We start from the raw sequence: 12,225 nt of genomic DNA on the forward strand, positions 1-12,225 counted from the left end.
ATGTGTTGCTGGAAAAGCGCAGCAGATCAGGCAGCATCCAAGGGCTGATGCCCGAAACGTCGATTCTCCGGTTCCTTGGATGCTGCCTGACCTGCTGCACTTTTCCAGCAACACATTTTCAGTTCTTGATAATACACTCCACATTTAAGTCCATCTCATAATTATATGCCATTAACAGCAAGGCCCCAGCATCAAGCCCCGCAGAACAGGCTTCCAGGCACAGAAACATCCTCTGCTTCCTGTCTCTCACCAATTTTGGATCCAATATGCCACTTTGCCCTGGAACCCAAGGGCTCTTACTTTCTTGAAAAGTCTGCCATGAGGAATCTAATCAGAACCCCTGCTAAAGTCCCTGTAGACCACATCATATGCACTACCCTCATCAGCAGGTAGAAATGGCTGGGTATTTCCTGTTATGGGAGAATTTAAAATCAAGGTCATTGTTTAAAAATCAGGGATCACTCATTTAAAACATAGATGAGATGAATTATTTTTGCTCTGAGAGTAGGAAGTCTTTGGAATTCTTGACCTGAAAAGGTAGTGGATGCAGAATCTTTGAATAATTTAAGGCATAAATTTCAAACAGATCTAGCAACACAAAACTGGGAATCTATGAGAAGCTATGGACCATCTGCTGCAGCAAAATTGAATTCAACCAGTCTGTAGCCTCATAGGTTACATGGCATATGCACTTCTCTATCATTATCATCAAGCTGGAGCATCAATTCTAGTTTAATTAGATATGTAAGTAGGGTTGTCAGGAACAGTGTCAGATATACCTAAAAATGAGATATCAACCTGTAAAGCTAAAACACAGGGCTAAGCAATCTCACAGCTAACAAATCTGACGTAAGTTCTGCAGTCCTGTCATAGGTATCTATGATTGGTAGTGGACAAGTAAACAACCACCCAGAGAAATGGATCCACAAATACTCACATCCCAAATGATACGCAAGTCCAGCACAACAGTGCAAAAGACAAGTCTAAAGTATTTGCATCCATCTTCAGAAGTGATGAATAGATGATCAACTCAGGCTCCTCCTCAACAGATCACAAATGCCAATATGATTCACTAACATGAAATGGCTGTCCGCACTCAATACTGCAAAGATTATGGGCCCTAATAACATTCTGGCAATAGTACTGAAAACTCCAGAACTTGCCATGTCCCTTGCCAAATGTTCCGTGGCAATGTGGAAACTATCCAGGTATATCCTGTTCACAAAAAGACAAATCCAAGCTGGCTAATTACTATCCTATCTATTTTCTGTCATTAGCAAATTGATGGAATGTGTCTATTGACTCAATGGCAATTTCTTCAAAATGACCTGCTCACCTGTCAGTTTGGATTCTGCCAGGCCCACTCGGCTCTTGACAGTTTTCTTTAAAGTCTTTAAACAGCTCTTGTTTTCCCACCCATAGTTCCCAATATCTTGTTGTTGAAGTAGTCAACTGTATTTGTTTTTCCTACCATTTGTACAATGGTATCTGCATGGAGTAAATAAAAAGACACCGACTGATAGTTCTCAAAAAAATATATATTTCCTTTCCTTTAGATATACAGAAATTCCACAATTTAATTCCAGTTAATAAGCATTTTATATAAAGTAATTTTATATAAAATTGGTGTAGGCTAATGAAAGTGCAATGAGTGTAGGAACGGTTGTTCCTGTTCTCAATCCCAAATTAAAACCAATGATAGAGGTGAGAGATTTGCACCTGTTCTCTGAAACTTGCAGAAAAGCAGAGGCATTTGCTCCATTAACAGAAAAAAATTCAGTTTTGCACAGGCATGAAAGCAGTATAAAAAAAAATTAAAAATTCACCACCAAGTTTAAAAATAGATGCAAAGACATTAAAAGTTTTGCAGATCAAAAGTTTGACTTTGTCTCATATACACTAGGATCTGCTACATTGAGAGTAACTGTGAATGTGATATTACCATTAGACCATCAAATCATTAGGTAATCTTAATTGTCATTTATTTATTTAAAAATGCAGTTTTATTTACCTTTCTTCTTCAGTTTGAATTTCCTCCTCCATTTTGAATTTTCATCTTATTTTTCATGGGATATAAATATCATTGGTAACACCAGCACCTTTTGTCCATCTCTAATTTGCCATAAGCAGGTGGCAGTCAGCCACCTGAATGGCCAGACAGGCCACTTCAAATCACCTTTAGGAATTAACCACAAAGCTGTTTGTCTGAAGTCGCAAAAAGGCCAGGTCAGGTACTGAAGGCAGATTTCCTCCTCTAAAATGAAATTGTGAGCCAAGTGGATTTTTAAAGACATTCTGACGGTTTTTAAACATTATTAATGAAACTCTTAACTCAGTTGGCTGGACAGCTGGTTTGTGATGCAGAGTGATGCCAACAATACGGGTTTGCTTCCTATACCAGCTGAAGTCACCGTGAAGATGCTTCTTTCTCAACCTCTCCCCTCACCTGAGGTACAATGACCTCAGGTTCAACTCACAAGTCCCATCTCTCTAATGAGAGAGCAACTGTCTGGTCCTCTAGGCTTATGTAAACTTTATTACTTATGGAACCAGTATTTTATTCCAGATTTACTGATGAATTTAGTTTAACATCCCCAGCTGCTGCACTGGGATTTGAAATAGAGTCCACAACATTAGTGCAGGCCTCTACAGTATTAATCAAATAATATTATCAGCACAACATTTACTTTATATATTACATAGTTATTACTTAGACCCAGTCTGCATACTTAAAACAAGGCATCAGTGGATAGAATAACTTTGCAGCCAATGTACATTTCTGCTCCACTGAATTCCGAGGAGCAAAGCACAAGACCAAAGTTGATATTCTGTCACCAACAATGCCCTGTACAATCACGTTTTTGTGAGCAATGCAGATTTCCTCCCCTGCTTGTCTGCACTCAAGATCAAAAAAGAACTAAACTCAATTATGAAATAATTAGGAGGATAACTACAGGAATCCTCAAAATTCAGGAGGTGATTAAATATTTGCTTTGGGAACACAATAGGCAAACAGCCTTTCTACTTCTGTTAAGAGTTTAAAAAAATAAAAAAATCACACAATGCTGATTTTCAAGTCATGGAAGTGAATAAAAATGAAATACATTTACTTATGAGTGCTTTGTGTACTCTGGAGTGTTTGTACTGGAACGACTATAGGTATTCTCTCAATCATGACTGGACTAGGTTCAAAACATTGAGAAAGATGCTTAGCTTCAGAATCTGAACAAATTGCTTCTTCCTTTTTCCTTGAAAGTTTCAGTATCTCCTGCATGCTGAGCTTGAAGATCAACCGTGGATCTACAGATGGTAAGGAAGGACAACTACACTCCTCTCGTAATTTTATAGCCTGCAAGAAAATCAAAAAGCAGTATGAAATTTATATTATGCCTAAAGTTGGCCATAGAATTCAACATCCATAACAGTTTGTATCTCTGGTTACTGAAAGTATGATAAGTAAGGATTTCTGTTTTGACTATATAAAAAGCTGAGTGAAAAGTTCCAACTTTCTCTCAATACATATATTTCTCATAAAGAAATGTTGAAAAGTTTAATAAACACCAAACTGGATATCATCAGACCAATTTCTTTCACAAAGTTGCTACCTTCATTTGTTCCCTGAATTGCATGGAAGTATAAGAAAACAAGAAACACTTTATCACAAAAATAAGCAGGAAATCAATTCCTTTTAAAGAAATGCCAACGTTCATACAGTTAACAGTCATTTTTAGCCACTCACTAACAATGTTTATTAAACTACATTGTAAAAACATCACTGGTATCATTTCGATACCATATGCAGCTGTTCTCCCATCTAAGCACTTCTTGATCAATCTGTGTAAATAGACTGAACATGATATGCTATAGCACAAGGTATATTGTTAAACATATTAATGTAATTAGTATAAATAAAAGGCCATATAATGTGTTTAGATCTGAAAACTGAACAAATTTCCTGTTGCATTCAGGCCTCAGCAAGAACAGTTTATTGGTATCGCTCTATCTCGATGCTTTCTTTCCATGATCTTGTCAATGCAGTCGACTTATTAACTGATATTATACTACCATTCTGTAAATGCAGGTAGATCTTATTACAATCAAAGTAATGATTTTACACTCGAGTCACGACAATGGCAACAGTTGATTTTTTTTGTTTTGGTCAATCTGTTGTATCAAATGTAGAACATATCGTGCTTAAAATGTCCTTAGAAACATTCCAAACTTAATGAAGTTCAGAGGGCTTGAACACAACAGAACTGAGCCTTACAAAGATCCAGCTTGTGTTTAAGCAGTTGACAGTGTGTAGCTTTTACCAGCATTTTTAAACGTCCTGGTTTTGTCCAGTTAAGATCACGATCTTCATTAGCTTTCAGACAGGCAAAAATGCTAATTCCAATGAAGATGCTACCTTAGCCAAGCCAGACTGGTTAATCAATGTGGGTCTTTCCCATTAATTCTAAATCAGCATCATCTACTATACCATTTGGAACTATCTCAAACCCAAAGCCCAAACGTTTATCTGAGGGAGGTGGCTGAAGAAATAGCGGAGGCATTGGTTGATCACTGCAAAGATCACTGGAGTCAGGAAAGTCCCAGGTGATTGACAAATTGCTGTTGCAAACCCTTGTTCAAGGAAGGATCAAGACAACAAATGGAAAATTATAGGCTGATTAGCCTAACCTCAGTTGTTAGTAAAATTCTAGAATCCAACGTTAAGGATGAGATTTTTAAATTCTTGGAAGTGCAGGGTCGGATTAGAACAAGTCAGCATGGATTTAGTAAGGGAGGTCGTGCCTGACAAACCTATTAGAATTCTTTGAAGAGGTAACAGATAGGTCAGACCAACGAAATCTATTTGGATTTCCAAAAGGCCTTTGATAAGGTGTCTTACAGAAGGCTGCTGAGTAAAGTGAGGGCCCATGGTGTTCGAGGTGAGCAACTGGCATGGATTGAGGATTCTGTCTGACAGAAGGCAGAGAGTTGGGATAAAAGGTTCATTTTTGGAATAGTAACCGGTGACAAGTGGTGTCCCGCAGGGTTCGGTGTTGGGGCCGCAGCTGTTCACTTTATATATCAATGATCTGGATGAAGGGACTGGGGGCATTCTGGTGAAGTTTGCTGATGAAGTTTAGATGGCACGGTGGCACAGTGGTTAGCAATGCTGCCTCACACCACCAGGATCCCAGGTTTGATTCCAGCCTTGGGCAACTGTCTGTGTCGAGTTTGCACGTTTTTCCCATGTCTGCGTGGGTTTCCTCTGGGTGCTCCGGTTTCCTCCCACAGTCCAAAAATGTGCAGGTCAGGTGAATTGGCCATGCTAAATTGCCCATAGTGTTAGGTGCATTAGTCAGAGGGAAATGGGTCTGCGTGGGTTGCTCTTTGGAGGGTCGGTATGGACTTGTTGAGCCAAAGGGCCTATTTCCACACTGTAGGGAATCTAATCTAATGATATGAAGTTAGGTGATCAGGCAGGTAGTACTGAGGAAGTGGGGAGGCTGCAGAAGGATTTAGACACAGTTTAGGAGAGTCGTCCAGGAAATGGCTGATGAAATTCAATGTGAGCAAATGGGAGGTCTTGCACTTTGGGAAAATGAAGACAGGCATGAACTATTTTCTAAATGTTGAGAAAATTCATAAAGCCAAAGTACAAAGGGATCTGGGAATGTTAGTCCAGGATTCTCAAAAGGTTAACTTGCAGGTTGAGTCAGTGATTAAAAAAGTGAATGTTGTCATTTATCTCAAGAGGGTTGGAATATAAAAGCAGCGATGTACTTCTGAGACTTTACAAAGCTCTAGCTAGGCCCCATTTAGAATACTGTGTCCAATTTTGGGCCCCACACCTCAGGAAGGACATACTGGCACTGGAGCATGTTCAGCGGAGATTCACACGGATGATCTCTGGAATGGTAGGCCTAACATACGATGAACGGCTGAGGAACCTGGGATTGTATTCATTAGAGTTTAGAAGGTTGATGGGAGATCTGATAGAAGCTTACAACATAATGCATGGCTTAGAAAGGGTGGACGCTGGGAATTTGTTTCCGTTAGACGAGGAGACTAGGACCCGTGGGCACAGCCTTATAATTAGAGGGGGTCAATTTAGAATGGAAATGAGGAGACATTTCTTCAGCCAGAGAGTGGTGGGCCTGTGGAATTCATCATCACGGAGCACAGCGGAGGCCCGGGATGTTAAATGTCCTCAAGGCAGAGATTGATAAATTCTTGATCTCGCAAGGAATTAAAGGATACGGGGAGCGTGCGGATAAGTTGAGTTGAAATGCCCATCAGCCATGATTAAATGGTGGAGTGGACTCAGTGGGCCGAATGGCCTTACTTCCACTTCCATGGCTTATGGTCCTTATAGAGGAGGATATATGCTTATTCATTGTCTGACAACATGAGCAATGATGTGAACTTCTGTCAGGTGGTTGGCAGACATCACTTGGTCTCCATATACAGTACAACATAACACTTCATAAAAGGTGACCACATCACCTCACTCCTGACCTGGCTATATGGGAGGGTGAGCTGTGAGTCGTATGCATGAAATGCTTCAGTGGAATTCTGACAAACTGAGTGGGCAAATACTTGGCAGATGAAGTATAATGTGGATAAAATGTGAAGTTATCCACTTTGGTAGCAAAAACAAAACGGCAGATTTTCTGAATAGTGATAGAGTGGGAAAGGGCAATGAAACCTAGGTGTGCTTATAAAGCAAGCACTGAAAGCAAGCATACACGTACAGCAGGCAGTGAAAGCGGCAAATTATCTGTTGGTCCTCATAGGGATGATTTGAGTACAGGAGCAGTGATGTCCCACTTCAATTACACTGGGCTACAGTGAGACGATACTTGGAATATTGTGTGCAGTTTTGGTCTCTTTATCAGACTAAGGATGTTCTGGTTATGAAGAGATTGTAATCAGGTTTAACAGACTGATTCCTGGGGTGGCAGGAGACTGATGTATGGAAGGAGACTGGATTGGTCAGGATTATATTCTGTGGAGTCTAGAACAATGAGGGAGGAGGGGTCGAGTCAGGGTAAATGCAGGAAGGACATTTTGGTGGTGGGGGGAATCCAGAACCAGAGGTCACAGATGAAGGATACAAGGTAGGACTGAGATGAGGAGAAAGTTTTTCACCCAGAGGATGGTGAGCACGTGGAATTCTCTACCACACAAAAGCAGTTGAGGCTAAAACACAATGTTTTCAGGAAAAAGCTTTGACACAAAGTTCTTAGGGCTAAAGGCATAAAAGGCTAAGGGAGAAAGTGGGAACAGGGTACCACTTAGTTGGATAATCAGCCATGATCATATTGAATGGCGGAGCAGGCTTGAAGAGCAAAGTGGCTCAGTCTAACTCCTATTTCCTATGTAACGTATAATAAACACTTGTGTGGCATACATGATTTGCAACCAGGGCAAGAGAAAAGTTGGACAAATGTAGGTTCACTCTACAGGAAAGTCATACATATAGAGTCATATGGTAAGGTCCAAGGGAGAGTTGCTAAACAAAGAGACCTTGGAGTGCAGGCTCATAGCTCCTTGAAAGTGGAGTCGCAGGTAGATAGGATAGTGAAGAAGGCATTTGGTATGCTTTCCTTTGTTGGTCAGAGTATTGAGTTAGGAGTTGGGAGGTCATGTTGCAGCTGTACAGGACATTGGTTAGGCCACTTTTAGAATATTGTGTGCAATTCTGCTCTCCTTTCTTTTGGAAAGATGTTGTGAAACTTGAAAGGGTTCAGAAAAGATTTGCAAGGACGTTGCCAGGGTTGGAGGATTTGAGCTGTAGGGAGAGGCTGAACAGGCTGGGGCTGTTTTTCCTGGAGCATCAAAGGCTGAGCGGTGACCTTATAGAGGTTTATAAAATCATGAGGGGCATGGATAGGGTAAATAGACAAAGTCTTTTCCCTGGGGTGGAGGAGTCCAGAACTAGAGGGCATAGGTTTAGGGTAAGAGGGGAAAGATGTAATTTAGACCTAAGAGGCAATATTTTCACACAGAGAGTGGTACGTGTTTGGAATGAGTTGCCAGAGGAAGTGGTGGAGGCTGGTACAATTGCAACATTTAAGAGGCATTTGGATTGGTATATGAATAGGAAGGGTTTGGAGGGATATGGGCCAGGTGCTGGCAGATGGGACTAGATTGGGTTGGGATATCTGGTCGGCATGGACGGGGACGAGTTGGACCGAAGGGTCTGTTTCCGTGCTGTACATCTCTATGACTCTAGTCCATGCCAATCAGATTTCGCAAACTAAACTAGTCCCATATTCCTCTAAACTGTTCCTATTCATGTGCCTGTCCAAATGTCTTTTGAATGTTGTAATTGTACCTGCATCTACCACTCCCTGCCAGTTCATTCCACATACGAATCACCCTCTGTCTGAAGAAGTTGCCCCTCAGGTCCCTTTTAAATCTTTCTTTTCTCATCTTAAAAATTATGAGCTCTAGCTTTTCACTCCTGGGGAAAAGATCTTTGTTATTCACCTTACCTGTTGTTTTTAAAAACCTCTATAAGGTCACCCCTCAACCTCATGAAATCAATACACAATCAATTTCTTTATCTCATTTACCCCGATCGTGCCATTCTCTCTCTTTCATGCTGTTCCAATCCCATTCCTTCTCATTTTTCTCATGTCACCCACTCATGCCCCTTCCATCCTATGGCATTTCATCCCTCTCATACCATTCCACCACACTGATATCACCCTTCCCAAACCATTACTTCCCTCCTACACCATTCCATCTGTAAAAAATTGGAGGTTTTTTGTTGAAAGAAACCCAGGAATAGGGGGAGGATTCAACATCCTGAAATCAAATGGCGTTTTAATGTACCACACTACTTATTTAATTATTTATTTATCTAATCATAGTATAATAATCTTAAAAGGTCAATGCAGTAAATAATACCATCCTGAAAATTGCCATTGTGTTCCTATCTGCATACACAGGATATTCAGACTGTCACAGCTGATTTGGTCTGTTCCACGAAGCCGGAATGGCCAACATTTATTTATCAAACCAAATTCTCTATAAGGAGCTTGGGTCTGGAATGCACTGTAATGGCAGTCAAAAGCAGCTCTATAATAGCACAATGAAGTCTCCACTTAGGAGTATTGACATCGATTTTGAATTCAGAGTGTAGTTCACCAAGGACCACACAACCAAATAAATGGTGAGGACTCTTTTGAAAGCAAGTGCAGAGAGAAGTGAAAGCACAGATCCCAAACCAGTAACTCAACTAAAACCCAAACATCAAGTACCCTGTGCTACTTGTAGCAGAACATGCTGAACACATATTGGCCCTCATATCACCTACATACACGTCAGAACCATATCAAACAATCCACATCATGAACACAATCATCTCTGCTTTGAAGGACAAAAGGAAAGGGAGAAGGCAAAAAGCACTGTACAGGAGCACTAGACAGGCAAAGAAGATACATAGAAATCAAGTATTAAAGGGAATGTGCAATGATGATGAGTCGACTTTTGCGTGCATTCTGACAATGTTCAGTTTGTAAATTTGGTTTGGAATGTTTGTTTTGTGATAGATTCTATTTTAGCACTGAGTTCAATCAGACACAGTGCGTTGAAGTAAGAGAATGAAGGTAGTATATGGGACTAGCAGTGGTTTCATTTACAATTGGAAGTGTTGATCACAGCAAGCCTGGCCAAAAATAAACAAAGTACAGGTACTGGCTGTCTCCTTTCTTCCTCTCCAGCTAATCACTATAGGTGTTAAGAGCAGTGCCTCATGATGCGGATATTACTCAGGGTAAAGCTGATCATGAAAAAACTTGATACAAGATCTGCCCAAGTACTACAGGGTTCCTCGAGAGCAGTTCAGGCAGTGAAAGCGCTGTTTCAGCCCCTCAGACTTCTGTTCAGTTCAAGCATATTATTAGTGGCAGGACTACTTTTATCAGCATGTACGATGCTCCATGTGCTTGGGTCACACATTGGAATCGTGAGTCATTGCCCAGAAGCCATACTCAGGTTTCTGTAGTGGCTCAAACACAGATGGTATGGCAGACTGAGACAGAACAAATGTGTCATGATGCTGTTGGGATCACAGACACTGACCTTCATTTAATCTACCTATGATTACACAAAAAGGTTGTGGAATTTCTTCTGGCTGCGATATATCTTGGAGTTGACAGAAGGCAGCTACAAAGTTTATGGAAAACCTTGCATGCACTAGTGACACCCTGCATCAATCTGCATTCCTTGCAAAGCCACATGGCATTCCATCTGCTTCTGTTTTTTACCTTTTGCACCCTTGAGTTATAGCAGTAGCCTTTTTCCTTCTGGGCCTGAATATGACAGCATGTCTTCTGTAAAATCTGAGCGATATTTTCCAATAGCTGTCCAACTCTCAAAGCCTCTTCGGTTGTCAGTTTACAGGTTCCTTCAGGTTATAAAATCCCAGTGTAGGGCAGACATAGTCATCATCAACTGCTTCATCCAGGTCTTTATGTAAGGTCTTAGCCATAAGATAATTCTTATTTCAGTGCATTTCAGAACTTCAAGAATCCCAAAGCACTACATAGCAAATGATGTACCTTGAAAGTGGACTCGCTATTGCTTTGTTGAAAAGCTTATCCAGGCAGTGAACAGGAACAGGGACAGCACGGTGGCTCAGCGTTAGCACTGCTGCCTCATAACGCCTGGGATCCGGGTTCAATTCCAGTCTCAGGCAACCGTCTGTGTGGAGTTTGCACATTCTCCTCATATCTGCATGGGTTTCCTCACAAAGTCCAAAGATGTGCAGGTTCAGTGAATTGGCCATGCTAAGTTGCCTATTGTGTAGGTGTATTAGTCAGAGGGAAATGGGTCTGGGTGGGTTATTCTTCGGAGGGAGGGTGTGGACTTGTTGGGCCAAATGGCCTGTTTCCACACTGTTTAGAATCTATTCTGTAGGGAATCTAATCTAAAACTTCATCAATCACACACATGACATTGCAAGACGAGTTACTGGCATGTAAACAAACAGACTTCTGGGCATTGAGGGTCCACTGCAGTCATGATTCTGCATGTGCCAATTCAGGACCAAGTAAGTTCACAACACAGGAGTTCAGCCCAGAATGATAATTCTCTGTTAAGCAACCCAAAAACTACGCCAACAAAATACTCTTTCTGTACACTCTGCATTATCAACACCTTCCTTAAACTGTCATTTTTGTTATCAACAGCATATTAATGCAAAATATTTAAAGCTATAATAACATGCTTCAGGACTAAATACTTCAAAAATGCTTCTCCTTATATTTAGTGACAATTTTAATACTGTCACTTCTAATGACTAATTCCTATGTTAAAGCAAAATACTTTCCTTGTCCACTATCGAAACTCTTCAGATATTAATAAAAGCAAAAGTTTGTGGGCTTGGGAAGAAGAGGTTCGACACAGGCTGGTGATATAGATTTGTTTTTCAGTTTGGAGCCTGTGACCAGCAATGTGCCACAAGGATAGGTCCTGAGTCCACTACTTTTCATCATTTATATAAATGATCTGAATGCGAATATAGAATGTATGTTGGTACATTTGCAGATGACACCAAAATATGTGGTGTAGTGGACAGTGAAGAATAGTACAGCAGGACTTTGATCAAATGGGCCAATAGGCTGAGGAGTGGCAGTTGGCGTTTGAATTACATACATTTGAGGTGTTGCATTTTGGTAAGGCAAACCAGGGCAGGACTTATACAGATAATGGGAGGGCCCTGGGAAGTGTTGCCGAACAAAGAGACCTAGAGGTGCAGGTGCATAGTTCCTTGAAAATGTAGTTGCAGGTAGACAGGGTGTTAAAGGGTGTGTTTGGCATGATTGCCTTCATTGGTCAGAACACTGAGCATAGAAGTTGGGATGTCATGCTGTGGCTGTACAGAACATTGGTGAGGCCACTTTTAGAATACTGCATACAAATCTGGTTGCCCTTCTATAGGAAGGATGTTATTAAACTTGAGAAGGTGCAGAAAACATTTATAAGGATTATTGCTTGAACTGGAGGATTTGATTTATAGGGAGATATTGAATAGGCTAGGGCTTTTTTTCCTGGAGTGTCAGAGTCTGAGGGGTGACCTTATAGATTCATGAGGGCATGGATAGGGTGAATAGCCAAGGTCTTTTTTCTCAAGGTCAAATCAAGAAGGCATAGCTTTAAGGTGAGAAGGTAAAGATTTAAAAGGATCTGAGGGGTAACTTTTTCACATAGAGGGTGATGCAT

General features: G+C 40.8%; 1 protein-coding gene across 4 annotated transcripts in view; it reads right to left on the reverse strand.

Annotated features, from left to right (window-relative positions):
- Positions 1–1,526: 1,526 nt before the first annotated feature.
- oma1 (OMA1 zinc metallopeptidase) overlaps positions 1,527–12,225 on the reverse strand; it is a 69,895-nt gene continuing 59,196 nt past the window's right edge. For all 4 annotated transcript variants that reach the window (XM_072574213.1, XM_072574210.1, XM_072574211.1 and 1 more), the window contains one exon: positions 1,527–3,349. In XM_072574213.1, the coding sequence (XP_072430314.1) occupies positions 3,107–3,349 (243 nt within the window). In that variant the 3' untranslated portion in view covers positions 1,527–3,106. The remainder of the gene's footprint in view (positions 3,350–12,225) is intronic.

The sequence above is a fragment of the Chiloscyllium punctatum genome, chromosome 7, assembly GCF_047496795.1.
Source record: "Chiloscyllium punctatum isolate Juve2018m chromosome 7, sChiPun1.3, whole genome shotgun sequence".
In the NCBI taxonomy this organism is placed as follows: Eukaryota; Metazoa; Chordata; class Chondrichthyes; order Orectolobiformes; family Hemiscylliidae; genus Chiloscyllium; species Chiloscyllium punctatum.